General features: G+C 39.8%; 1 protein-coding gene across 1 annotated transcript in view; it reads left to right on the top strand.

Moving 5' to 3' along the window:
- Positions 1-25,733, top strand: part of DLG2 (discs large MAGUK scaffold protein 2) — a 1,017,318-nt gene that overhangs the window by 154,641 nt on the left and 836,944 nt on the right. Inside the window, exon 6 of the mRNA XM_075050147.1 lies at positions 7,849-7,920. Within this exon, the coding sequence (XP_074906248.1) occupies positions 7,849-7,920 (72 nt within the window). The remainder of the gene's footprint in view (positions 1-7,848; positions 7,921-25,733) is intronic.

Below are 25,733 nucleotides of genomic sequence, written 5' to 3'. Positions count from 1 at the left end.
GTTTTGAGAAGATCTTGCAAAGATGTACACAAAGAATAGACACCAAATAAAGTAATCCTGATTTATTCACAAAACCTAACCCACTTGCTGTTTGTTGCCTGACTCCCAAGTTTGCAGCACTCAGCACTGGCAGCAGTAGGATTCCTGTGATCCAGAGCTGTGTCCTCCAGCTTGTAAACCAGAGAACTGGCCACCTTCAGACCCAGGGAAAATGCCCAGCTTGAACTTGTTGGTTTTGTTAGCTACAAAAATAAAGTTCTGTCATCAAAATGTTGAGAATTCTGCAACAATTACTCCTTAGAGATTCTTGTTGCCAGCTTCCACTTAACTCTGTAGTGGCTTAAACCAGATCACTCACTACAAAGGTTCACAGGTGTAATTCAAGTGTCACTGACATCTGTGGAACCAGACAATTAAATGAAAATGTGATTATTCATGTGAATGGAAAAAAAGATTTTGCATGTTTGGTTGGGTTTGGGTTTTTTAGTTAGTTTGTTTCCCAGAGTTAATGAAAGACTCAGTTCATTCCACTAGTGAAGAAATTTGGGGTTTTGTTTTCAGTTTTTTAGTTTTTTTTTAAATTCTGTGTTAGTCCAGTTTGGTAAATTAACAATAACTCTCCTTTCATGGCCGTCCGTCCAGCACCTTTTCTAAGGATTTAGTTCAAGTATTTAAAAGAATGAGATAAAGATGGAAGGAAAACTGTTTTGTAGTGGTGCTGGGAAGCAGAGGGATGTGCTTGTTTATGTTGTTAACCCATACCAAGGTTGAATGTGTACAATTCTGACTGCCAGGGTTGCCAGGAGCTAGCAACATCTGTCTATCCTGTTTTCTTCTGCTCATCCGGCAATATATTTGGAACAGGACGCACCAATGTATGCACTTAAGGCAAAAATCTGACAGATGTGTGAGCAGAAGTCTCACTACATGCAATGGCTGTGGAAAATAAGAAGCCACTGCAGTCAAGTAGGGGACCAACATCTGGCTTAGACGCTGGCTATGGTATGACTCTTCTGTAGGTCTCTCCCACTGCACACACGCATCACCCCACTTTGCAGCATGAAGTTAACGGTAAAGCAGAGAAGAGCTGTAAAATTTGCACCTTGTCTTTGTGTCAGCATTAGCTTGCTTTTCCCCATGGTCCCAACATGGAAGACAAGGCAAAATTCAGAACTCATCCTCCTCAATAGCACTGCTGTGAATCTGAGTGAGGAGTTGCCGTGTCTTGGCTAGTTGACTTTGAAACTACCAGTCTCTATTAAGTATATCATTATAAATCCCTGTTGATGGTGTGCTGTGCTTGGGGGAAAGCAGGGGCAGGTCTTGTGTCCCAGTAGGATGCTGTGGCTTCCCCAAGTGAGGGGGAAACACTCCTTCAACATTTAGCCAACACAGTTGACTCCCAGCACCAACCCAGTTGATTAAAAAGGTGGTTTTAGAACTTGGCTGAAGAATGGAAAAATGTGGAAGTGGTACCACTGGAGTGACCTCACTGTTCCAGCCTCTCTAATTCAGAGCAGTGGCAAAATGAGTCCCAAGATGCCCTCGGAAGGGCAGGATGGTCAATCAGATCAGATCATGTCTTCTCCTGGAGGTGGAGTGTAGGTCCACATGCTATATGGCAGCTGTTGGTCTTACTTTGCAGAGGTGAATCCACTATGAGGTTAAGTTCGATTACTGATTATGGTGGTCTGATGCCAGTATAAATAGATAATACTTAGACTATTTAATTATGCTGAAGTGCTTTTGTAATAGGCCTTACTGAAGAAAATAGACCGGTTCCCCCCCCAGTTATATTGTGTTAATCTGAAAAAAATCAATATAGTTTTAAAAAGTTATACACTTTGACAATAAAGTTCAATTTATTTTGTGGGACTTCCTACAAGACCAGCTGTATGTGTCTGAGAGGCTGTAGAGTCAGTCCCAAAATTAGGAAATTATAAAGCTGGGTATAAATACTGAAGTTGAACCAGTGCCTCAGGTGTTGTAGACTGGTATAATCTTACCAAAACCAGCAGAGCTGTAGAGAGCTACACTACATGAGAATCTGATTTAAATTTAGCTGGATATGAAACAAAAAAATAACCACGTTTCTTTGTGCCTGCATATTGTTAATAGTGCTAAATAGATCTGGGCAACATTTGTTGTTTTTTCTTTGCAAGACTTCAGGCTTTGAATCATTGCAGTTTGAAATCATAAACTGGGTAGCTAAGTTTTTGTGCTGAATTTCCTGGCTATAACAAACTCAAAACAAAGGAAACATAATGATTTCCCTCCAGAGATTCACATTTAGCTAAAATCAAAATCTTTTTCTATAGTCATTATTAGGTGCTGATGAGCACTTCAAACTGTGGTGTTTTCCTGCCAGACCCTAAAAGTGTAATAGTGCTGAATCTACGCAATTTACGTGTAATTTAGTAAACTCTATTCTGAAGTGGTACTCGAGGACAGCTTTGATGACTACGGGTTGGCTGCTGGCTAAACTGCGCAGTCTTAGAAGAGCAGGAAGATCCTTTTCATTGATTACCATTTATCTTAGCTGGAGCACATACTCGTAGATGTCTGACAGATGGGGAGTGTATCTGAGTATTTATTTCAAATCTTTATTTACCAATGTTAAATTTTGGAACAATTATTGTAAGGCTCTAGCTTTTGGATTTCAAACATTATGAATGTAAACTGATGAGACACGTGTTGTCTTTTCTAGAAAAAAAAATCATTTTTTGGGGGGAGTCTCAAGAAAATTACACAGAACAAACCAATGTGCATTGCATATGTAATGTCTTGTAATTATATCTTGTCAAAAGCTCAACTTTTTTCTCCTTTATTCTTTAGAAATATGGTAATTGTCCCTTTTCCCTTGTAGTTAATTATAAATTTCAGGAAGAATTAAGTCTGTTAAATCTCTTCTTCCCCCTCCCTTGGTCTCTATGGCAGCAGCAGGAATAGAAGGGAATTTCTTTGATCTCCGTTTCTGAGTGACATTTCGTTTCTTCTGAGCATTGACCTTGTTTAGTGCAACTGAAATTTTCAATAGATTTCATTAGATTATAATTTGATGATCTTAGGGAGATATCTTTATTGAGATTGGTTTTAACTATGAAAGGAGAAGGGTCATTTGTTTCATAAATCTACGAACAGCTCTGTAAACTGAGAAAAGAAAAAGTTGAATTAACTGCTCAGGCAGATACGGTTAGGGCTTAATACTGCTGCACAGCAGTGGAGAGCTGCAGATGGAAGCAAAGGTGGAAGATACTGAACAAGCAAAAGAAAACAAGAGAGCCTGATCCTGGCTCAATTAATGATAGTGCTGCTTAACGGTAGCAGAGCTACATATGCTTAGCAGGTCCCTTCTCTAATATTTGGAGGACCTGCATGGAGGTGGGAAGATAATTTCCTAGTGCCAAGGTGAGCTGCATTTTTATGCATTTCACATAGCTGGAGCTGACCGAGTGGATTCTTTGCAAAGTCCAATAGGCCACTAAAAGCAGAAAAGATGTGTCTCTTGGCATGCATCCTCAATGTAAATATGCGTTTCTTTTGTGTTTTAATCTGTTTGCTACTACCATGCAAATTTCCTTCTACCTCCCTTCACCTGAGGCAAGACTTCTGAAAAATGAGAGGATGTGTGCAGTCAAGGAGAAGGGAATGGTTATTTATGAGTGAATCATTAGGTCAGGGGTATGGCCTGGTATATGGTTATATTTTACCCAGTCTGAGACCTCTAGTTGAGATCTACAATTTTCATTTCTCCAGAGACTCATCTGCATCAGAGAAAATAATTGCAAGGATGTGTAGGAGTAGCTAAGTATGTTCCACTGGGTTTGACTTCGGCCAACTCTTTTGCTACTGGACACCTCACTCAAGGACTTGTATATAAATTGGAAGTCATATTCTCGGCCATTCTAGTGGCTACAAACAGAATCTCACCTGCCACTGCTTTTGACTCTGATCACCAGTATCTTCTCTGAGAAAGAATATTAAGTCAGATCTTAGGGAATGCTGCAGTTCAGTGAGCCCTGAACCTTTAGCAGATAAAATATTCCTAAATATCTTCTCTGGATTTTGTTATATCTTCCCGCAGAGCTAAGATCTGCCTCCAAATGTGTCTCCAGCCACAGTCACATTAGGCAATATTTGGCCATCCAAATTTGCTATTGATGCATATATATATATATATATATATATATGAAAAACCTCTCCTGCCTATGAGGAAGTGGCAATAAGCTATACATACTTGCTCTTAAAGCCCTCCAAACATGCTTAGCAGTCACTGTAGTTGATCACACAACACAAAAGAGGAATTTTTCCTTGAAATCTTACCCAGAGCTTGCTGATGTGCAACTGCAGCTCTGTCACCTGAAAACCTCTCTTGTGCTGTGCCACAAAGCTCTCACCTTCCAATTCAATATTCAATACGCAATATTTCCCACTGCAATATTGCAGTGGGCACCGATGCTACTACTCTGCATTACATTAGTGTATCTGCAAGATACATTATACTGATGTTTCTAACCAATGCTAATAGCAGTCATTTATTTCAACACCTGACTGAGAAAAGCATGTAGGAAAAAAGCTTGTTTAAAGCTTACATGCTAGGAAGGTAGATGTTGTGCACAGACTCTGAAGGGCTTGCAGCCTTGGTTTTGTCTTCTGAAGTTGATGCTTTTCTGTCTCCTGGTTACCTATGGGGTCTGCATCTCTGGATGCTGGATAAACCTATTGGTTTTGGAATTACATGTAACAGTGCTTCCAGAGAAGGAATTGCACTGTCTCCAGCTGACTAGGCGGTTAGCATCTCTATCTGACTTTGGTCATCACTTCATTGCTTCCTGACTGTATTATTGCTATGCAATTTATCAAGGATTTAAAGCATCAACCCAGAAAGCAAGCTGTGACTGATGCTGAATTCAGCAATGAGAATGGAATTATTTTTTTGTGTCCCAAGGTCTCTTTATACAAAAATCACACAAGCTGAAGATCTTACTGCATATTTTGAAGGCTCTGATTGCATGAAGCTGTGATAAAGCCTACGCCTGGATAGCTGTGTCTATCACTCCATTGGAGCTGTCTCAAGGGTGAAGCTTAGTGCAGGAGGCTGGGTATCCTCAAAGAAAGGGAGTAAAACAAGACCGTGGAAATCACTCATTCATAAGCTATGGAGAAACAGCCTCTCTGTTTCTGTTTCAGATGGAAAACTCTTTTATTGGAACATATTCTTCCAAACAGCAAGGCAAGATATATTCTTTTTGCATGCAAATATTAGTAAACATGAAAACTACACGTAATTCTGTCCTCCCTTGAAGGCTGTCTGAAGAAAGATGATTTCAAATGATGGATTTTCATCACTTTTCAGATTTGTAACTTTCCAGTGTAGTGGTGGAGCAGGGTCTGTAATCCTTAAGCTCACCAAACTCCTAGGCTGGGGAAAATGTTAACAATAATAATCAAATGGAATTAATTCCTTCTACGGTCTGCAAATAATTCCCAACATATTTATTTCTATGCTTACTTGTATTGCCTGTGCTTGCAGAATACTTTATGTAGTCTTGACCTTTTGGGTAATTTTTTTTTAGTTGGTGTCTCTAGATGTGACATGTTGGACCTTTTGGCTGATTAAAAAAAAAAAAAAAAAAGAGCACTTTTATGAAGAAAAGCATTACCAACAGTTAATATACAACTTTATTTCTTAGAACTATTTCAACTAGGTGAGGGTGTAAGATATAAAAGGTAAGAAAAGCATTGGTTTTTACAGAACAATGCAAAAAGCAGTAATCATTCAAATAACAAATCAGCTGTAATTAAAAAAAAAAAATCCAACCCCAAATCCCTAAAAAGCTGTAGGAACAAAGTGTTCAGTCCTAGCCCTAGAACTGCATGCGTTTCTCAGACAATACCAGTGCACTATCATGTTATCAGCCCAGTAATTCAAATACCCAGCTGTGAAAGGCCAAACTCCGCAGGTCACCCTACAGCCGGCCCTTGTGCTGAGAAGTTGGGATCTCTGGAGAAATGGTGTCTACAGGCAATTCCCAGTTACCTCTGTCTTTCTGGCCTTTGAATATGCAGCATGTGTCTTGTGATTCTGGGCCTTGGGACAGTTTTTGTATAATCTCAAAGTCAAGAATACTTGTAGAGTATTAGCAGCTCCTGCTATGAGAGCTGGAGCTTTTATTTTGTGGATGTATTCTCTTTAAGAATGTGAGGAGTCTTTTTAAGGAGTCTCATGACAAACGTTATATATGGTTACCTGAGTTTGTAAGATCAGGCTTTTCAATCAGAAAAATGTTTCCTGTCCAAAGCAAATTATCAATTTTCTTGCCTTTATCTTGCCTTGGATTAAAGACTGAAGACATACAATTGTTAAAGAAAGGAAAAAGTAATTACCAATATTTCATGCAGTCTTTTGATCAAAATTCATGTATAGTTTTATTATTTTGATAGGATTACATAGTTTGCTGTTGTGTTCATCCCTTCCTTACAGGAGATAACACACACCCGCAGGATATTGCTGCAGTGATAGCAGTGACTTTTTCAAATCCTTTTAAGCAAGACTTTCTAAACTTTCATTTAAAGGTACAATGCTTCTTGCTTGCTAGCTGTCTTTCTGAATATTCCTTAAAGTTGTCTAAGTGAAAATATAAAAGATAACTAGTTTTCAAGGTTTGGGGAACATGAAACTGAAACTGATATGCATAGTATTTCCTCTTCTTTTTACTTGTAAAAGTATTTAGTATTGCAATGCTTTACAAATGTTTACTTTTTGGAAATAAAGAACAAAGCGCTAATAGTACTTTGTTAGTTAACGTTCTTAAATCAGACACAAAAGTGAAAATCGTGTGAAGCCTAATCATTAGTGTTTGCAGAAGTTGCTCTCCTTTGCTCTCAGCATGGGGAAAAGAAAGGTGTAATGTAGTTGCTTGCAATATATCTGGCTCAAATGAAAGTAAAAGGAAGGAAGCTTTTTTTTCCACATTATTTTCAGCTTCAGGAACACACATGATTACAAGAGTCCTCCAATTCAAGGAGCTAAATAATAGTTTGACTCTTATGTGAAATGCTGAGAGTAATGGTGGCAGACACCAGAATTTATCCTGAACTTTCCTTCAGGGACTCTGACCCAATCTGCTGTGCAATTCATTCTGATGGGCTCCAAACCTTTGCTAAAATGTAATCGAATCGCTGCAAATGCGAGGGAAATTACAGGAAGATCAGCCTGAAGGCCCGATCGTTGCATCTTGCACTGCCATGTGGAACATTAGACTTTAAATTAACCCCTCACTCTTTTGGTTCTGCAAAGTTTCAGGGAACTGCAGGACTCTTGGGTACTTGCTCCGTGTCCTCCAGGGGCCAATCTGGGGAGTAAGCAGAGCGTTCTGCTCAGCAAAGAAACACCCTGAACATTTGGGAGAGGCTTAATCCTCCTGGAAAATCACCCCAGGGTGGTTCAGGCTGCACCTATCACTGGTTCAAAGAGGACATAATGGAAAAATGCAGCCTGTCATGAAATGGGGGGAAAAAAGAGCCAATCTCTGCCTAACGCTCTGCTGTTCTCTGAATGCTCCAGGGGGGAGGAAAGCCAGATGGCAGACGCTTGGGGTTCAGAGTGGATGAAGGATATGTTCACTCACGTAACTGAGAACTTCAAAGCAAAATTAATGGTTGAGGCCTTTTTGGTCCTGCGAACTGCAGATTATTATCCCTACATGACAGTGGAAAATGACTTTGTGAGGTGTAATGCATACTAGCAAACTCCTAGATGCTCCATCTGGAATGGAGTCCATTGTGCCTAGCGATTGCAGCACATACTGGGTTGTGTATAATGCCATTTTCACTTATTTGCAGCAGAGCCATGGCAGATGCCCATCCCACAAATGCTCAGTCGAAACACCTGCCTGGATACCCATTCAGCACTCTACCGTAAGTTTGAGCCTTTTAATACAAAGATTTGAGAGACTGAATGGTAAGTCTCTGTGTTTGGAGCAGCCCTGTCGGGTAAAATTGCCATACTCAGTGCATTTGAGAAAGAACAGAAACGAGTCCTGAGGCCAGACCAAACTCCTTGGGAAGCCTGAGCTGTTGAAATGTTGGATAGCGGCTTAGCAGGGCTTCTCCAGAAATTCAGGCTCTTCGGGAGTTTAATTCATTCCACATGGAGCAATGGGGATCAGTGGCAAGCGTGGTACGGGTGGTGGTGGTGTCCAGCCCAGAGGAGTGTGGAGTTGCTGTTGATTGCTATAACTCTGGACTCCAGCTGAGTGTGATGACGGGGAGCCTGCTAGTTTTGCCTGGTCACGGGCACAGTTTGTGGGAATTCATTCATAAGCTGCTGCAGGGTCTGGCAGAAACGGCTGACGTTTAAAGCACCAGGCTGTCCCCAGTCCCAGGTGGTGACACGAGGAAGGGGAGACGCGTCTTTTCTTTTCCACATTCTTATGGAAGAAAGACTGACTGACTGATGATTCCAAGTGCTTTACGGACTAATAAGTGGGAAAATTTGCGCAGTGTAGGTAACAACAACTTTTGAGATGATGGGCAGTGAGTGAACTTTAGTCTGCTGGGTTTATAGGAAATGACCTTTGTAAGTGTTTTCCTCCTCCTGCCAATTAGATGACTTTAGTGAGATTTGCTTTTAACTATCAAAGACACAGTAATATTTGAAGAGAAAAAAGAAACTGCGGTCAAGTTGACACTGCATTGATTTATATCTTGCCTGAACATACATTGTAGGTAGAGCCAAAACCTTGGATGCTGGAAGTTAGAGGGCTGACTAATAGAGCTATGATGATTTATCTCAGCTGAGGAGTTGGCAGGATTTAGTTGACATTTTCTTTGGCTCTGGACCACAGCATGATGTTGGTCCACAGCTATCAACTTGTCACCTTTTATGAGCAGATGAATGTAAAACAAATTCAAGTTTTCGCTCTCCCTCAGTCTCTCGCTAATCTTGCAAGTGATTGTAAACCCTGTGGTTTTGGTTGTCCTTACAATATATTCAAATGAATTATATGATTGTTGATCTGTACTAAAATAGACCCACTTAAAAGTATTGATAGAACAGTTGAGCGGAACAGTTTTTTACCAGGTGAGGCTCTAGCCCAGTAACTAATTAGTAACTCTTCTTAATTATTAGTTTCCATTCTCAAAGGCTTTGGATTGACTTTGTGATGCGGTCTTGGTTTTTGTTTATATTGAGAGGGTTGCTGCATGAGCACGAGTATGGTAGTGTGGTGCTTTGAGAAATGGAAATGTACTGGGCATTTGTAGTAATTCAGGAGCAGTTGCACTCAATTTCCACTAACACCAAGACCTGACTTTTCATAAAGTGGCTTTAAATGGTTTGGGTATTTTTAAGGATATTTGTTTCTTAAACCATCAAAAATAAAAGCATGTAGCTTGAGTGTTCTTTGTCTCTTGTTACACCAGATATGTGTGCATGCGTAGGTAATATCTATAGACCTGCTGTCTTGCAAATTTTCTATATTGCCACAAAAAATGGAAAACTGAGAATTGAGCTTTGTTGTCTTTGTTAGCACTAGAAATGGTGTAAGATCAGAATATTTCCAAGAAGTGTTATTTTTAAACTGTTAGAGTGGAAGCTGGTTCTGGGACCAATACTAGTTAGTATCTTAATTGGTAACACGGACAGTGGGATCGACTGCACTCTCAGCAAATTTGCAGATGACACCAAGCTGAGTGGTGTGGTTGATACACTAGAGGGAAGGGATGCCATCCAGAAGGACCTTCACAGGTTTGAGTAGTGCGCCCATGCGAACGTCATGAAGTTCAACAAGGCCAAGTGCAAGGTCTTGCGCATGGGTCAAGAGAATCACCAGTATTAGTACAGACTAGGGGATGAAGGGATTGAGAACAGCCCTGAGAAGGACTTGGGGATACTGGTGGATAAAAAATTGGATGTGACCCGGCAATGTGCACTCGCAGCCCTGAAAGCCAACCGTATCCTGGGCTGCATCAAAGGAATTGTGGCCAGCAGGTCGAGGGAGGGGATTCTGCCCCTCTGCTCCGCTCTGGTGAGACCCCACCTGCAGTTCTGCGTCCAGCTCTGGGGTCCTCAGCACAGGAAAGACGTGGACCTGTTGGAGCAGGTCCAGAGGAGGGACACAAAAATGATCAGAGGGTTGGAGCACCTCTGCTGTGAGGAAAGGCTGAGAGAATTGGGTTGTTCAGCCTGGAGAAGAAGAGGGTCTGGGGAGACCTTATAGCAGCCTGCCAGTACTTAAGGGGGGCTTATAAGAAAGATGGGGACAAACTTTTTAGTAGGGCCTGTTGTGATAGGACAAGGGGTAACAGTTTTAAACTGAAAGAGGGTAGGTTCAGATTGGACATCAGGAAGAAATTTTTTACGATGAGGGTGGTGAGACACTGGAACAGGTTTCCCAGAGAGGCTGTGGATGCCCCATCCCTGGAAGTGTTCAAAGTCAGGTTATCTAACCTTAAGGGGCTTTGAGAAACCTGGTCTAGTGAAAAATGTCCCTGGCATGGCAGAGAGGGGTTGGACTAGATGATCTTTAAAGGCCTGTTCCAACTCAAACCATTCTATGAGTCTATGAAAAAAACCCAACTACTATTAGAATACAGTTCAATCATTCACTTAGTTGCCTTTTTTAAAAAAATTTTTATTGTAGAGTACAACATGTGGTCCTTGACTTAATTGCGTACTTGGAGCTTGCTTCCATCTATATTTTGCTTGATTATAAAAGTTGAATGGAGTGAAGGAGCTCAGCACACTACCCCACAAATATGTTGTAATTCCCAAGTACCTCCTGCTTCTTTTTTATAAAACCATTTTCTATGCAGCCAAACAGACTTTTCTGTCTAGCTTATCTGTATCAGATATTTATAAGCATTTCTTACCATACTTTAGTAGATTTCTTTTCTTGGGAGACTAATGCAGACAGTTGGGGAAAATTAAATCAGACAGAAATGAACTTCTAGGTGGTCAATGTTTTTCGCCATGTGATTTCAAAAGTGTTTTTTAACTGCCTTGATTTTATCAGAGAAGAATATCTGTGAAATGTCAACATTTTGATAGAAAGCTGATTAATGAAATGAAAATTTCCAGTGATGCATGAAAGCATAATACCTGCTATGAAAGGCTTGAAAGATCAGAAAAGAAAAAAACCAGAGATCTGGCCAGTTGTGACAACTCCATTATATGACCATAGTGTCTGTAGGGATGCCTCTCAACAGTGGTATAGGGAACAGTGTCAAATAATGAAGGAAAACCAAACTGGTAGAAAGGGTATCCTCTTTCATCAATTTTGCTGCCTGTGTCAGTCAGGATGGCATAAGTCTGGGCTAGGCTTTTCTCTCCTTTTTCAGCATTTTTTTATAAAAAGCACTGTGTCGTCTCTTGGGAGCTCCTTTCCTATCTAATGCAAGAACCCGGAGATCTGGCAGCATTGCTGTTATGTAACAGTCTGACTTTTGCAGTCCCTAATTTACCATCCTTTTTGAATTTGCTGATGATTCTTGCAATTAAGATTCTCGATTCTGTTTGGCAACTCACCATCTGCAAAAGAGGGCATAAGTGAACACTGCCTTTCTGTGGCTTCGCAATGTCCTTAATTAGATTCATTTCAAGTCTGAGGGTTTTAATCAAGGGAATTACCTAAGGGTGGCTTTGTCTGCACTTGCACTTTTAGTCATGTCTTCCGAAGGATTTGTAGTGTTTGATTATAAAATACTCCAAAAGGAGTTCACTGCGCTGCTCTTTAGCATACTAAACCTTCCTATCGCTGGGGTTGCTTGCTAGCTAGATCCATTATGCAAAGATAATGAAGTATCACAGGATGCACCTGTTTTGCAAAAACATTTGGGCTTGTCTTTTCTTCTGGCCCTGTTGAGAGCTTTTCTCGTGTTTGGCATTCAGCACAAACATTCACCTTACCTCACCCTGCAGCATTAGTAGGATCCCTCTGCTTTTCCCTGCTGCAGTCTCGGCAGAGCTCCTTGGCCCACTGTCCTGGTCCCCTTCCACCGAAAGATTCCCTTTTGGGGAGTCATCTGCCATGGAGAAGCAGCAGGAGAGAGCGGTAAAGGGTGTGTGGGCACAAAAGGCAATAGATTTGGTGCGTGCCCTGAGCAGAGCCTCGTTCAGCATCAGCTGTCCCCTCCATGTGAAGAAGGAGACAGTGACTTTAAGGGTAGGGGAACCTCAACAAGGGTCCTCGCAGGGGAAATGCAGCAGCTTGGTGCTACATTCTTCTGGAAATTTAGTGCAAGTTTTGGCTGCCAGCCGGCTTGGCAGCTGAGCCCTCAGTCTTTCTGCCCCTCGGTTTACCTGGACCCATAACACAAGGAGAGCAAAAGTCACTCCTTTTTGAACCTGCATACATGTGCAGGATGTTATTGCTCTGTTTAGGTGGGATAGATCAATGCATGGAGGATAAAGTTGCTCTGGCTTTCTCTTTTCCCAGTTTACTTGGAACACTGGAGGGACAGGAATGCACTAATGCCCTGCACAATGTCTGAATTTAGCCTGATCTGGGAGTTATCCTGTAAACATTCCTGTTCAAACTAATCAAAGTTTTGTATTCAGACTCGCTTCACAGGAGTTATTTTAAAGAACTTCATACTTTTGGAAAATGCCTGTGTGTTAGTTCTGGTGGTTGTGCTCTATGTAAAGAATGTTCTGACACGATACTGTACAATGGAGCCAAGCAGAAACATACCGAAACATGCATATTCTGCTTTATTTTAAGGCTGTGAGTCTGGAAGAATCGTTTCTGAAATGAATCTTGCTCTCTTTAAACACAAAGCAAATAAATGGCTCTGCTTGGCTAGACTCGGCTCTCTCCCAGGACTTTGCGTTGTGCCTCGTAACGATGTCCCCTCCTCTCCTGGGTAGATGTGCTCTATAAAATAAACAAACAGCTCTGCACTCCAGTACCTTTTGCAGGGGCTTTCTCTCTCTCAGCTTTAAGTCTTTTTCTATTAAAACCCTCTTGGCTAATAAATTCCACAGACAATCCGGGTGGTGGGGAATGTTTTTTGTGGCTAATGTGAAATATTTGAAAACTGTGCTATTAATACAATGCTCTGTTCTTCTATCTTTCACCTCGGTGCTGGAAATGGAAATGGTAATGGAAAATTTTGAGTGCTAAAACTCAGCTTTATTTTAAAGGAGGTATTAAAGTAATGCCATGCATGTTTCTGCTGGGTCACTATATTCCTGCAGATCTTCTTTATTCCAAGATTTCCTGTAGCCCTCCTTGCCCAGTGCTCAAGGCAGTTTACCGTCCACCTCTTTACTGTTTAAAAAGCCTGTCTGTACCCTGCACTGCTGAGTCCGTCACCAATTGCCAGCTACGAAGCTGCTTTTTAAAATAGCCACTTGAATCCCTCTTCCCCTTGGATAGCCCTCCGATGCGTCCTTCTCATTTCCACCGCCCCTCCCCAGCTTTCCCTGGGGAAAAACATGCTGTTCCTATTGTTGTTGGCTCTAGCTCGAAGTGCTGAAGAGTCGTGACATCTCTCCTGTAATCTGATTTACGGATTCAGTGGGGAAGGTTCCAGCTAGACTAAGGTAGTGTCGGATTAGCAGCAAACCGCAGCACATCCCAGCAGGGCAGCAAATGCTTCATGCTTGGGTAGATAGAGGCAGACGCTAGCAGAGTATGTGTTAACAGAAGGGTTCGGGAGCAAATTTTGAGAGAAACAGGGCAAAAGAAGCCATTTACTCCTCTACTTCACCAAAGAGTAGGGAAGAAAGGGGAGAGAAGGTTTTTTTTTTTTAAAAATGGTAGTAGCCCCCTGACAATGAAATATATATACTTAATTTATGACATACATCGTCCTTCCTCCCATTTCGGTTCATGTGATCCCAGTGAAACAAGGGAGGGGTTTCACAGTTTGAAAACAAGCTCAGAAACCTTTAAGGTAAGGTGATAATTCATTTTAAAAAAATACTATGATGAACATTAAGCTGTACAAAACTATTATTTGCAGATTGACCCACATAGCTGCTTGACATCATCATCAGGAAACATTTTGCATGAGTAGTTTACAATGAGTAATCTCATTAAGCACATATTATGTAGAGGACATTTGCTGTCTTTATTGCTTTATTTGTTTTATGGAAGGCACCAGAATGTTTCTACAGCAGTCCCAGTCACAGAAGTGTAGCAGTGCATAAATTAGAACAAAATATTTCTGACCTGGTTATAGAATTTTTCTTTAAGCTGAAACCTGGCATTGATCTTTACGACAACAATTACTTAAAGGTAAACTTTTATAGAAAAACAATTTTAGATTTAAGTACTTAAAATCATTGCAACTCATTAGATTTATGAGCAAAAAAAAATAATTTTAAACAAAACTTAATACTCTTCTGGACACTATTTTAAAATTCTGTTTTAAGTGCTGATTTAGCCAGGCAACATTTTGACAGTGTCATTGAAGTTTAAAAACAGTGTGCACATCCAAATTCTGCAGTATTTATTATTTATTATTCCCAGAGGAAAAGCACTATTGGAGTATAGTCTTTCTGATAACATATACATAGCTTGAGGGTTATATCCCCAGGATGTTGCTACCCAAAAGCCATGGTTTCCTGACATGGGAAATTCCATGCTAAGGTCAAACGCGAGCAATTCAAACATTCTGAGTTTATGGTGATATACACAAGAGCAAAGTTAACTCCACTCTTTATTTACACCCTGCAGTAACCCGCAAATATGATTAATATGACTGCTTAGAAGTATTTCTAGTCCCCAGTAAGGTGACCTAAATCGTTTTCATTATTTTTCTCTTAGATGTGCTGCAGCATAAGTGGAGGCAGTGATTTAATTTTTTTAGGAAATCAAACGTTCATCATATAAATTAAAAAAGTGTATGTGTACATAACCAACAGGTGAAGCGGGGCTCAAGTGGAAGAGTAGGACTTGTGACTCATGGTTCAGTAACACATGCCACAATGATATCTGGAAACTACATGTTAGCAAGGAGCTTCATTCTGCCTGGCACTGTAAAAATCTATAGAAGGAACTTGTGGCTGAAGCAGTTGTGGAAGACAAAGGGTAGGAAGTTTGCCTTGTGTTTGATAGAGGTGCTGAAAGTGAAATTCATCTATCCAGGTTTATGTCATTGGAGAGCTATAAATACTTTTGAGGTGCAGTTCACCTTTAGACTGGTCTTTAAGGTATGAATGGGGCTATGGAAGGGTGTGTTTCTCTTGATTAATGATAAAGGAGACCTAGACAACCAGCTCTGATACAGGCATCTGATCCGAAGATGTATCCCACGCCAGGGGATCTTCTCAGTATTGCACAAGTCTGTGGCAACGTGGTGACCTACATCAGAGACTCAGCTACGAGACTTGCCTTCTAGGCTACCCCAAAAAGCAGTTTATTATAGCTGTCCTTTTACAGATAGGTGGAGCTGCCACTGACTTCCAGGCAAAATGCAAATGAACACAGGATTGGATCCAGGCACTGCCCAAGACATAGAGGTATTACAGCATCTCACATAACCTTGTATTATACCAACCACCTTTTTCCTTAATACCTTGGAAAAAAAAATCTATTTAACCATAATAGACCATACGTTTTAGTGGCATTTTCGTTTGTACTTTCAGATTGCAAGTCCTGTTATTCATTCAGTACATACATACTGTATAATGTCATTTACACTTACAGAGCTATAGAAACCAAAAGGTCTCTCTTTATCACATAAATGGCTGTGAATAGCTGTCTTGGTGAATGTGTTCTCCAAAGATTTATCCCTGAAAAGTTCTGAATGTCTCCTGTGAAGTGCTTGGGGGACCTTCCTTCGACCCCGTTGGTATCACTCATATGCCAATATAAATGAGCATGGGAATCCTGCCCTGGGACTGGGGCAGCCGATATGTCAGGGACGTATAGCACAGGCATTTCTGAAGAAACTTATATAAAAAGCTTCTTCAAAGGCTGATAAAAATGAGTCTTCCCTGCAGAATACTCATTTCTCTGCTGTTTGGGACTTTTTTTTACAGATGGGAACAGTCATGCAAATTAGGGTTTGTTTGCTTTGTTTGTTTGTTTTGGGTGCTCTAAGGAAGAAAGAAATATAAATGGGAAAGTGCCTGTAAACCATATAATTAATAAACTGTTATGTGTTGCAGGAAGACTATGAATTATAGGTCTAAATATCCTGTGTTTTCAGGGCTTTGAAAACTAGAGCTTCAGCTGTCCATGAAAGCAGACCTAAGTTGTATCAACCCTTCCTGGGATTTGAGTCTTGCCAAAACCCAAAGGTGCTAGCTCAGCCCTGTTTGTTGATGACTCTTGCAGTCCAAATGAAGCTTGTGTATACATCTCTAGGGGTCAGTGTCCCTCTGTGAATTTTTCTGGATGGGTATCTGCCTTTTTTGCATCAATTATCACCATCTTATGTGAATTCACAGGGATAAATATTTGTTTCAATTGCTTAGCATGAATTATGGATTCAAATGCATCCTATTGGTCATTCCAACAGTACCTCTTCATCTAACCCACAGTAGGTCCATCTCTTCTCTCTTACCTTGGATACTTTACTGTGTTTCCTTATCATCTGAGCATCTCATGGTTTTAATTTGTTGTCACAAGACCCTTGCGAAGAAGTTGGGAAAAGCTGCTATCCCCATTTTACAAACAAGGGGAAGGAGCAGAGAGGTGGAAAACGCGACTACATTGTGTAGAAATACACTGAGCATGTCAGTTCTGGAACGAGTGCTGCCCCCAGGGTAATTATTAACCCAATTAACCCATGATAAAGCTAGTAGTCCAAGCATGGTACCACATCTTTGTATTTTACTGGGCCGTGCAACCGGTCAGCTCTTGAAACAACCTTGGGGCTTTGTAACAAAGCAGTGGATGACAGGACAGGACATTATTCTTTTGTGGAAAGGGAAGGGACATTTTTACAAATACTCACCATCATAGGTGATGGAGTTACTTTAGGAGAGGGTTTTCGTGTGTTATTTTGGCAGCCCAGGCCACCCCTTTGCTCAGTTATTTACCTTCGGTGTGTGAGCTGTGCTCTAGCTGTAGAGCAACGGGACGACCAGAGTGTGTAGGAGCCGTCAGATCCACAATCTGCTCTGCTGTCACTGTCTTTGCTGAGAGCTGAGTTTCAGGGGAAGCTACATTTAGAGGCTATGCATTCTGTATTCCTCTGAATTGTTTATAATGTATGGTGGAAACATCTAAAATAGGATGCTCTATAATTAAAGAAAAAGCAAAACCACAGAAAAGCTGAAGCTTTTCCTCCCACAAATGCGTACTATGTATATGTATTTTTATACAGACACTTCAGTACGTCCTTTGTGCCTCTGGCACCAGCTCCTGAGCTTACCCCAGTTGTACTGATCTCTGCTGCATAAATAACTCTCTGGCCCTGTCTCCAGCTAATCTAAACCTGTTGGTGTTCAGCTCCTATCTTTATTTGCTGTGCCACATGCCTCTCAGTCTGACTGCTGTGGTACTCCCTTTGCTGTCACGGTTGTGGGATTTCCTGAGTGAAGGCTGGGTCTTGAATTATTTTGGGGATGGAAGGAGAGCTAAGGGAGTGCTCTTCCTTATTTTGGTGCTCTCCTTTCACCCACAGACTAGCTCTCACATTTTCTTCTTCCCTGCTGTGTCCTTACTTCTGAGGTGCTTAAGAGGGATATTCGTATTTGGATAAACATTTACTGTTTTAAAACCATTTAACATTGTGGAATAGGTAATCAGAAAAAAACAGTCACGAGTGAAGAGCAGTGATTTCTAACACTGGATAGCCACCTAGAAATATTTAAATGTCATGACAGTAGCAGAATGGCAATACTGCGTTGAAGGACAGGGAATAAACCTTGTGAGATTGAACCCAGTCATCTGTTGTTACAGGAAACACTATCATGTAAAACCTCACATAAGGATCTGGAAATGATTCAGTGTCACACACTGCTTCTAACCTCCGCTGTCATCCTCTGTTGGTTTCTGCTACTGCATAAATGTGATAGATAAAGCACGAAACACAAAAAGCCACTAATTAAAGATTAGTCTCGGTGAATCACTCACCGGAGAATTTGTAGTCTACCTGGATTTGCCCCTTTACTGTAAACCAGAATTGCACATCCTGATCTGTTGCATCTCTGCACGGTGGAGCCTTTGATTCTAAGCTCGGTCCAGGCCTGCCTGCTAACAAGCCAATTTGTGTCACATTTGACATTAGCAGACTGAGTGTCTTTAGATGGTTCATAAAACTTTAGACTGGCCATAGCAGATAGAACAAAAGTCCCAAAGGACCTCTATAGCTCTGCAGCGGATGGAATTCCATGGTTGATGCTTAGAGATAAAGTGTGGTAAGATGTCAAGTAGAGAGCGATATTTCCCTCGGAACATCTTTCCCTCTTCCAGCAATCAGGAGTTTAGAGGCTTCTAAAGTTTGAGGTTATGGATGGGCAGTTACTTTTGATAGACCAGAACTCATTAAAATAAGAATTAGATAAGTGGAACAAAATTCTGCTGTCAGATATGGTAAAGTAAATCTAGATTTGCACCAGTGTAACAGAGCAGGGTTTGGTTGCTCATTCTCTCTCTTGCTAGTAAAAGTGATTAAACCTTGAAAGTTTGAATCCTCTCCTGGATTTTTTTTTTTTTTAATAAAGAACTTGTTTGATAATAAAATCTTGGCGTTTACTTTATCAATTCTTAACTGTAGTAAAGAAGTTTTTACTTATCGGGTATATGCTTATCAGTTTTCTAGTGTAATACATAGGCTTATTTTACTCAAATATAATCTGATCAGCTGTGCATTTTCTCCCCCTTTAGATATTTGCATGAAGATTGCTTTTAGAGATTTAAGGGGTGATTTAAACAATGATTTTTTTTTAGCTCTCTTTCATGAAATTCAAATTGCTGTTAACTTTCTGCAACATCAGTTCTATGGAAACTCAGCATCCTCTACAGTAAAAAGTGACTTTGAGCAGATCTCTCCATTTTTCTCATTTATTTTCTCTTGGGTTTTGTGTATTATTTGTTACATTGTCATTGATAGGAAGTTGTGGAGCTCTTGTAAAGTTATTCGCAGTCTTTCTTTTCCAATTAACAGTAGGTCCTTGTATAAGACCTTCTTTTGTTTCAGTGAAATCAATGACAAAATTGATTTTGAAATGAAAGTAGAAGGGTCTTCTCAGTTTATCACCTCTGAAAATGAAAAAATTTTAATTAGGTTTGTGGATTCATAGCATTCACAGTAGTAGTTTAGCATATTGCATGTTTATTGGGTTCTTAGATGTGCTTAACTGCTGTTAAGCAGTAAACTCCCAGAAAAGGGAGCTTATTAAATGGTCTATTTACTAAACCAAGCTTGACATCTTTATTCATTCACATCTGATTATTTTACTACCTCCAAATGGTATTTTGGACATGGAGGTTGGATACTATTTTTTCTTTTTGACTTTGCTTAGTAGTGATAATCTACAGAATCCCTACAGCTTTGTGGGAGAATGAGTTGTTTTGTGTTGCGGTTCACAATTCTGTTAATTGTCAGCTAATTTCTGAGTCCTTATTACTGGTGAATTTACATAAAATGCACAGCATCATGGCTGATCTGAGGCAGAATCAGACTGGGAAAAAGGATCTGTGACCTCTTCCAAAAGAATTTCTGATTTCTGCCTTGCTCCCAACACACCCTAAGAAAAATCATCATCAGTCCCTTGGTTTCACCAAGGTAGATCTACAAATACTTGCTGCTTTCCTAATTTTCTTCGAGATCTATTAATGCGTACAGTACTGCATAACGGTGTGATATGTTTTCCGATTCCACATTTAATTTTCCTGGGTCAGCGTTACAGCCTTTTTGTCTTGAAACTGAGGATGAAAGGGAAACTTATTGAAAGACACATACTTTATTGTATTACAGAGCACCTGATTTTTTATTTTTTTTTTTTTGGCAAGACAGGAGGTGGGAAAACAGCTTGTTATTTGGAGGATTCAGTTTTCAGGTGCAAAATCAAAACATTGGCATAATAACATATTTTATAATCTAATTTTAAAAAAGAGAATGTTTCAGGAGTCTGTGCATCATAGATACAGGTTGAAGCTCTCAATATTCAAGGTGGTTTAAACTTCTCTTTTTTTTTAAAATGACATGGCTCAAAAGCATTGAAAAGTAAATGTTAGTTGCTTTTTTAACAGATGTTCCATAGTCTTTTATTCAGTCTTTTATTCAGTTGCTTACTACTGCAATCTTTATATCTTTGTTCTTATTTTTTCTGTTTAGTCATCACTGACTAAAGAAACTGTCACACCTGCAGAAACCTCAAATTTATCTTGCTTTCTGAACAGGAACCAGAACACCCCAACTGTCATGAAATTGAAAAGGTTGGCTAATAACAAATAGCTACTTGTTCTTGCTGCAATCCTCCAAGCGGGACGAGCTACCATGAAACTCCCTCTCTAGCTGCCACTCTAGCAGACAGGGATGCATCACAGGACTACAAAGCCCTGGATCCACATAAGCAATTTAGTGGCTGAAATGCGGCTTAGACAAAATTTCAGTTTCCAAGTCCAAGTAGGCAATGCACAAAGCCCATGCCCGTTCCCATCCCTCCCTGCTGAGACGTCTCCAAGATTTCAGGCAGCAGAGTTTTCAGAAGTACGTTTCCCACCCTTTGTGCTGAAACTTCTTTCATTTCTCCACACACTACTGGCCGCCTTTCGCAGGTAGGTTGGAGACTTTTCTGTCTGAACCTTACTTGTTGCTGCTGGTCGTCGCGTTCTCCTGGGAGGTGGAAATGTGGATTTGACCTCCAGAGGGAAGCTTGTGCTGAACTTTGAACTTCCATTCACAAAAATGCAATTATACTAAGAGCATCTCATCCTCCATCCATCTTTTGAGGGGAAAGAATGAAGCAATCTTCTCTACCCAAAGGGGCAATTTAGGCATGTAGAATAAATAAGGTTGGGGGCTTTAGGCAATGTATTGGAGTCTCTTTTAGGTGCACAGGTCAGGCAGGCACCTGCAGTAGGAGACAGGGAATTTCAGAAATATCCTTTATCTCTCTTCTTAGCAGCATTCCCCCCTGCTTCTAGCCAACATGCTACTTTTCTGAATTTTATTATTAGTAATTTTCACGAACTGCCTTGCAGGAACCAGTACCTAAAGGCCAGATCAGGGAGCTCTTACTGTCACCATGCTTTATGGATCTGCAGCTAATTTCATTGTGCTCTTCTCAAAGTGTGGCAGAAATGTTGATGACAATATGCAGTGTCACCTTACAGGCACCAGAACCCCCCTAATGTAGTGACTTTATTCAAAATGGAATAAAGAGAGACACTGGAAAGTAGATTCAGTGATCCCACTGAAAATTACTTAGTTTTTTACTTAAGTCCAGAGTAGTGTCTCACATCAACATGACGGAGCATCTGTAAGCAAATAGTGTAGAGTGATAGTTGGAGAAGTGTTGTGGGAATTTTTTTATTCCGTTTTTGGAAGAATGTAGTAAAATGGTACGCAGAGGTAATGCTTATGGACTGAAGTTGCCTTTTTTTTTTCTGAATGTATTTGCTAGGTTTTCTTTTGAGATACATTACGTACAAAAATAAGGAGCAAACTCCACCTGCAACTACAACCTGGGTGAGCAGCAAGAAACTGAGTCGTGACGGTGCCTAATGCCTATCAGTCCAGTGCAAAGCTGCAGGACCTTTGCCTAAGTCTTTGCAGATGGACATTTCTATGCTAATTTGTGGAAGGAAAGAGTCAGGAGCTACAGTAGTTAAATTGCATTGCTTAGTCAAATCAATGCAGAATAGTTAGAAAAGCTAGGTAATTTAAAATAATTTGGGAGGCCAGGAAACTCTTAACATGGAATTTAACTGAACTCTAGCTCAGTTACTTTCTACTTTCTAAGTATAGTAATATACATTGGCAAAAATAGTCTGTCTTATACTGACTGATCCTCTCTTCATTTGACAGATTGGCTGTGAGGAAAGATTTAGGTGTCACTGTGAGGAGTTCATGAATTAGATTTCAATTCCTTATAAAATAATTGAATAAATACCCGGAGATGAAATCAGTAAAATCTAGAGGGTAATAGGAGTTTGAGTAAACAAGCAGCATGATTTTTATAGAGAACAAATCACGCAAGACACACTTAATTGCTTGTTTTGATAGAATTACTAAATTATTATCTGCTGCTTATATTTTTTAGAGATAGACTTTCAAAAACATCAAGAGCAGTTAGGTGCCCAACTCCTGCTGATTTGAAGAGCTTGCTACATTATCTCCCGAAGTTTTAAAGAAAAGTTCATGTTAATTGGCTTGGAGTTTAGTCTTGTTATATGACTTTTTAGACCCCCAGGAGTGACTGTGCCCAGATGGATATATACTGAGCTGTGAAAGGATGCTGGCACTGCTTCCAGAACCAATATTATATGCAGACTTGCTTTATGTTTTCATTAATGACTGAGAAGTTAGGCTCAAAGCAGCATGCCAATGAAATGTAAAGGCCAAAAATTCAGTAAGCCATGAGCATTAATATGATAATATGGTACTGTAGAACAAAGACTCCCTCCAAAATACCTCGTCAATCCCCCTGCAAAACAAAAGCCAAAAACTAAAGTAGAACTTTTCATGAGAACAACAGATCTTAAATACTTTTGGTGGGAAATTCCAGATACCACCTGGAGAAAAAAAAAAAAAAATAGATTTGACAACTCTTTTGACAAACAGTGGTGCTCCGAAAATGCTACATTATCCTGAATATTTTTCTGAGTTCTTTCAAATCATCTAGTTACTCTGTGGACTGAAGCAAATTTAGGGATCACTAATGGAGCTAGATCAGAGAAAGAATATAGTAGCACTCACATCTAATAACACACTCTTCTAAAACAGATCTTTTCTACTGGGAGATTGATGAGAAGCCAGTAATTTGGACCAATAAATGCAAATCAGTTAGCTCATTTCACCTGTCAGAACTCCTTGGAACTAAGTATGGACACTTTTTCTGCCACTGTACAATTGGAAGCTCTCCGAAGTTGGCATACATTAAATCTGTTCCACTGGAGAAAAGCTGAATCATAGTGGATATTTTTAAGAGGAATCTAAAAGGAAGGGAGATAGCGCAGCAAAAGGAAATGGCAGGAAGCAATATTTGGCCGAAGCTAACAATATCTGATTCAAAACATGTCCTCAGACAGCCAGTGGTCAAGACTGAGGTAGAGATGAAAAGAAAAGAGACAGGAGGTGGTTCTGGGATGTTCTATGGGGGAGCTGGAAATGTATGGAAGAGGGCTATAGGATTGAACTGGGACCAATCAATCAGATATACTTACAGTGGCAACATAGGGAATGGGTTGGAGAAAATAGGAAGCCCTTGAATGATGAGGGTAAGAGGCAAATGGCTACTGAATGGGTGACTAGTGAAGAAACTTGTATGTAAGTGCATCAAGGGTTGGGTTTTACTGCTTGACAACCATTCAGGAGTTAAAGGAAAGAAGGGATGTGTTTGTAAGAACCATGGCAAAATCAGCAGCTCTCTAGGAGCTAATTTAAAAAACCCCAAACAAAGAAAAAAACCCCCATAAAATATTTAGCCTCTGGCTCTTATAGGGTCCTACTCTTGGTAGAATGAAAATGGATAAAATAATGAACTTAATGGAGTCAGTGTGAATTGAGATCAGTGGGGACAAGAATGATACCACAACTTAAAAGGATTTAATGGCAAAGAAAATAAAGGAGCATGAAACACCTTTAAGGCTTAAATTCAGACATTGAGTTAGATGTCTTATTCTCCATGCCTCTAGTCAAGGGAAAGTTAAAGAAACTGTGGAGGGGGAGAGCAACATAAAGTTTTGTTTTAAAGGATCATTTGAGTCAAAATAAATTAATCTTCTTTATCAGTATCATCTTCTTAATGAGCTGAAGTTTGAAGATGATGTTTATCAGCTGCCAGTCATTGAGATAATAGATGTAAATCTAAATCATCCAGCAAAATCTGTATTAGCTTGAAAAGCAGCCTGAAAGGATAAACTACAAGTAAATATTTTTACCCTGTGTGTAAAAAAACCCAAAAAACCCCACAACCAAAAAACAAACAAACAAACAAAAAACAAAAAGAAGAAGAAAAATACAGGACATAAACCACAGTTTCTTATAAATTAAAAAATAAACTTATGTGGAACTATTTCTTGAATAGTAATTGTTCATTTAAAGCCCATTGTTGTATACCCATAGTCAGGATTGTATTACTATGCTTCTGTTACTTTGTATTAATCAACATTTAATTTCACTGTGAGTAAAACTGAATGCCTTTTTAGTTGCCCTAGTGTGTCTGAGACTCCATGCAGGAGTGCTCAGGGGAGATGATATGTAGCTCTTTTCTAGAGAGGCAGCTTGGGGTGAGGAAGGGTACCTGAAAGCATGGAAAATGACACAAGACACACACGATTAAGCAGGTGAATCCCAGCTTTTATTGGCAGCAATTAGTACAGAATAAGATCCTTGTGTAGCTTTACACAGTTGACTTTCACTTTTGCTGCTGTGGATAACTCAATATCCCCGCCAAACATTGTCAGCTCTCTGTTATCCTCTTTTTCAGAAGATTTATGACTATTTTGAATTACATAGGTACTAGCAGAGATTCATAACAGACTTCATGGAAAGCTTCCTTCTACAGTGAAAAAGTGTCTTTTATTCCTAGCCTTTATTTTCAATTCTTGTCAAGCTGTTAATTCATTGGAAGATCTGTCCTCTTATCTCCTGAGCGTGTAAGTTCTTTAAGAGACTTTGGTAAAGGATCATTTTAAACTTTTTGGAAATCCAAGCAGAATAACCAATCTCATCTGTATGTTTCTTGTCTCCTCTGAAGGAAAGGACTTCAAAAGTCTTTGAACAATGTCTTCCATACGTTAAATCCAGCTTGATTTGTCTCTGTCTTGCAACATCTTTGTACTCCATCTACTAATTTATTCTTTTGTATAGTTTCTACCATTTTTTTCCAGAACAGAACACGGATTGTCTACTCTGTATTTTCTTAGATCTGTCCAAAGCCCTTTTAAAAGTTGATGCCACAGCGCGATCTTGCCAATTTGCAGTCCCTTACCACAAAGGATGAGTTAAGTGATGGGTTGATCCTTCACAGTTAATACTTTACATGGGTAAATATGACAGCTCACATGACTTGCTACTACCCATTTTATGGATCTGTCCTAAAATCTTTACTACCAGCACTTCAATTTAGGGTAGTTGTTCTTAACTGTACATGTAAATAAATATGCAACAGTAGCTGAAGAGATTTGGACAAAGCATTAATCTTCATCATAGAAAATCATTATTAGACATTTATGAAATAAAAGATTGCAAAAATGTTGGGTTTTTTTTGTAATAATGAAAGATTTAATATTTTTTTAATTGCTTTATCAAAATGAATAAAGGCTAATGAGAAAAAAAATAACCAGGCACATAACTGAAGTCAGAATAATCCTTGGAGCATATAAAGGAGGATAAATAAAAAGGAGTAGTGAACAGCCAGCACATGGAATGAAAGGCTGTAGAAGATCAAAGGAGAGAGTGTAAAGTTATGACAGAAAATAGCATTTGTAGTATAGAATCATAGAATTATTTAGGTTGGAAGAGACCCTTAAGATCATCAAGTCCAACCGTTAACCTACTACTGCCAAGTCCACCACTAAACCATGTCCCTAAGCACCACATCTGCATCGCCTTTTAAATACCTTCAGGGATGGTGACTCCACTTCCCTGGGCAGCCT

Source organism: Buteo buteo, chromosome 18 (assembly GCF_964188355.1).
Source record: "Buteo buteo chromosome 18, bButBut1.hap1.1, whole genome shotgun sequence".
Taxonomy (NCBI): Eukaryota; Metazoa; Chordata; class Aves; order Accipitriformes; family Accipitridae; genus Buteo; species Buteo buteo.
This window is presented reverse-complemented; position numbering and strand designations above follow the sequence as displayed.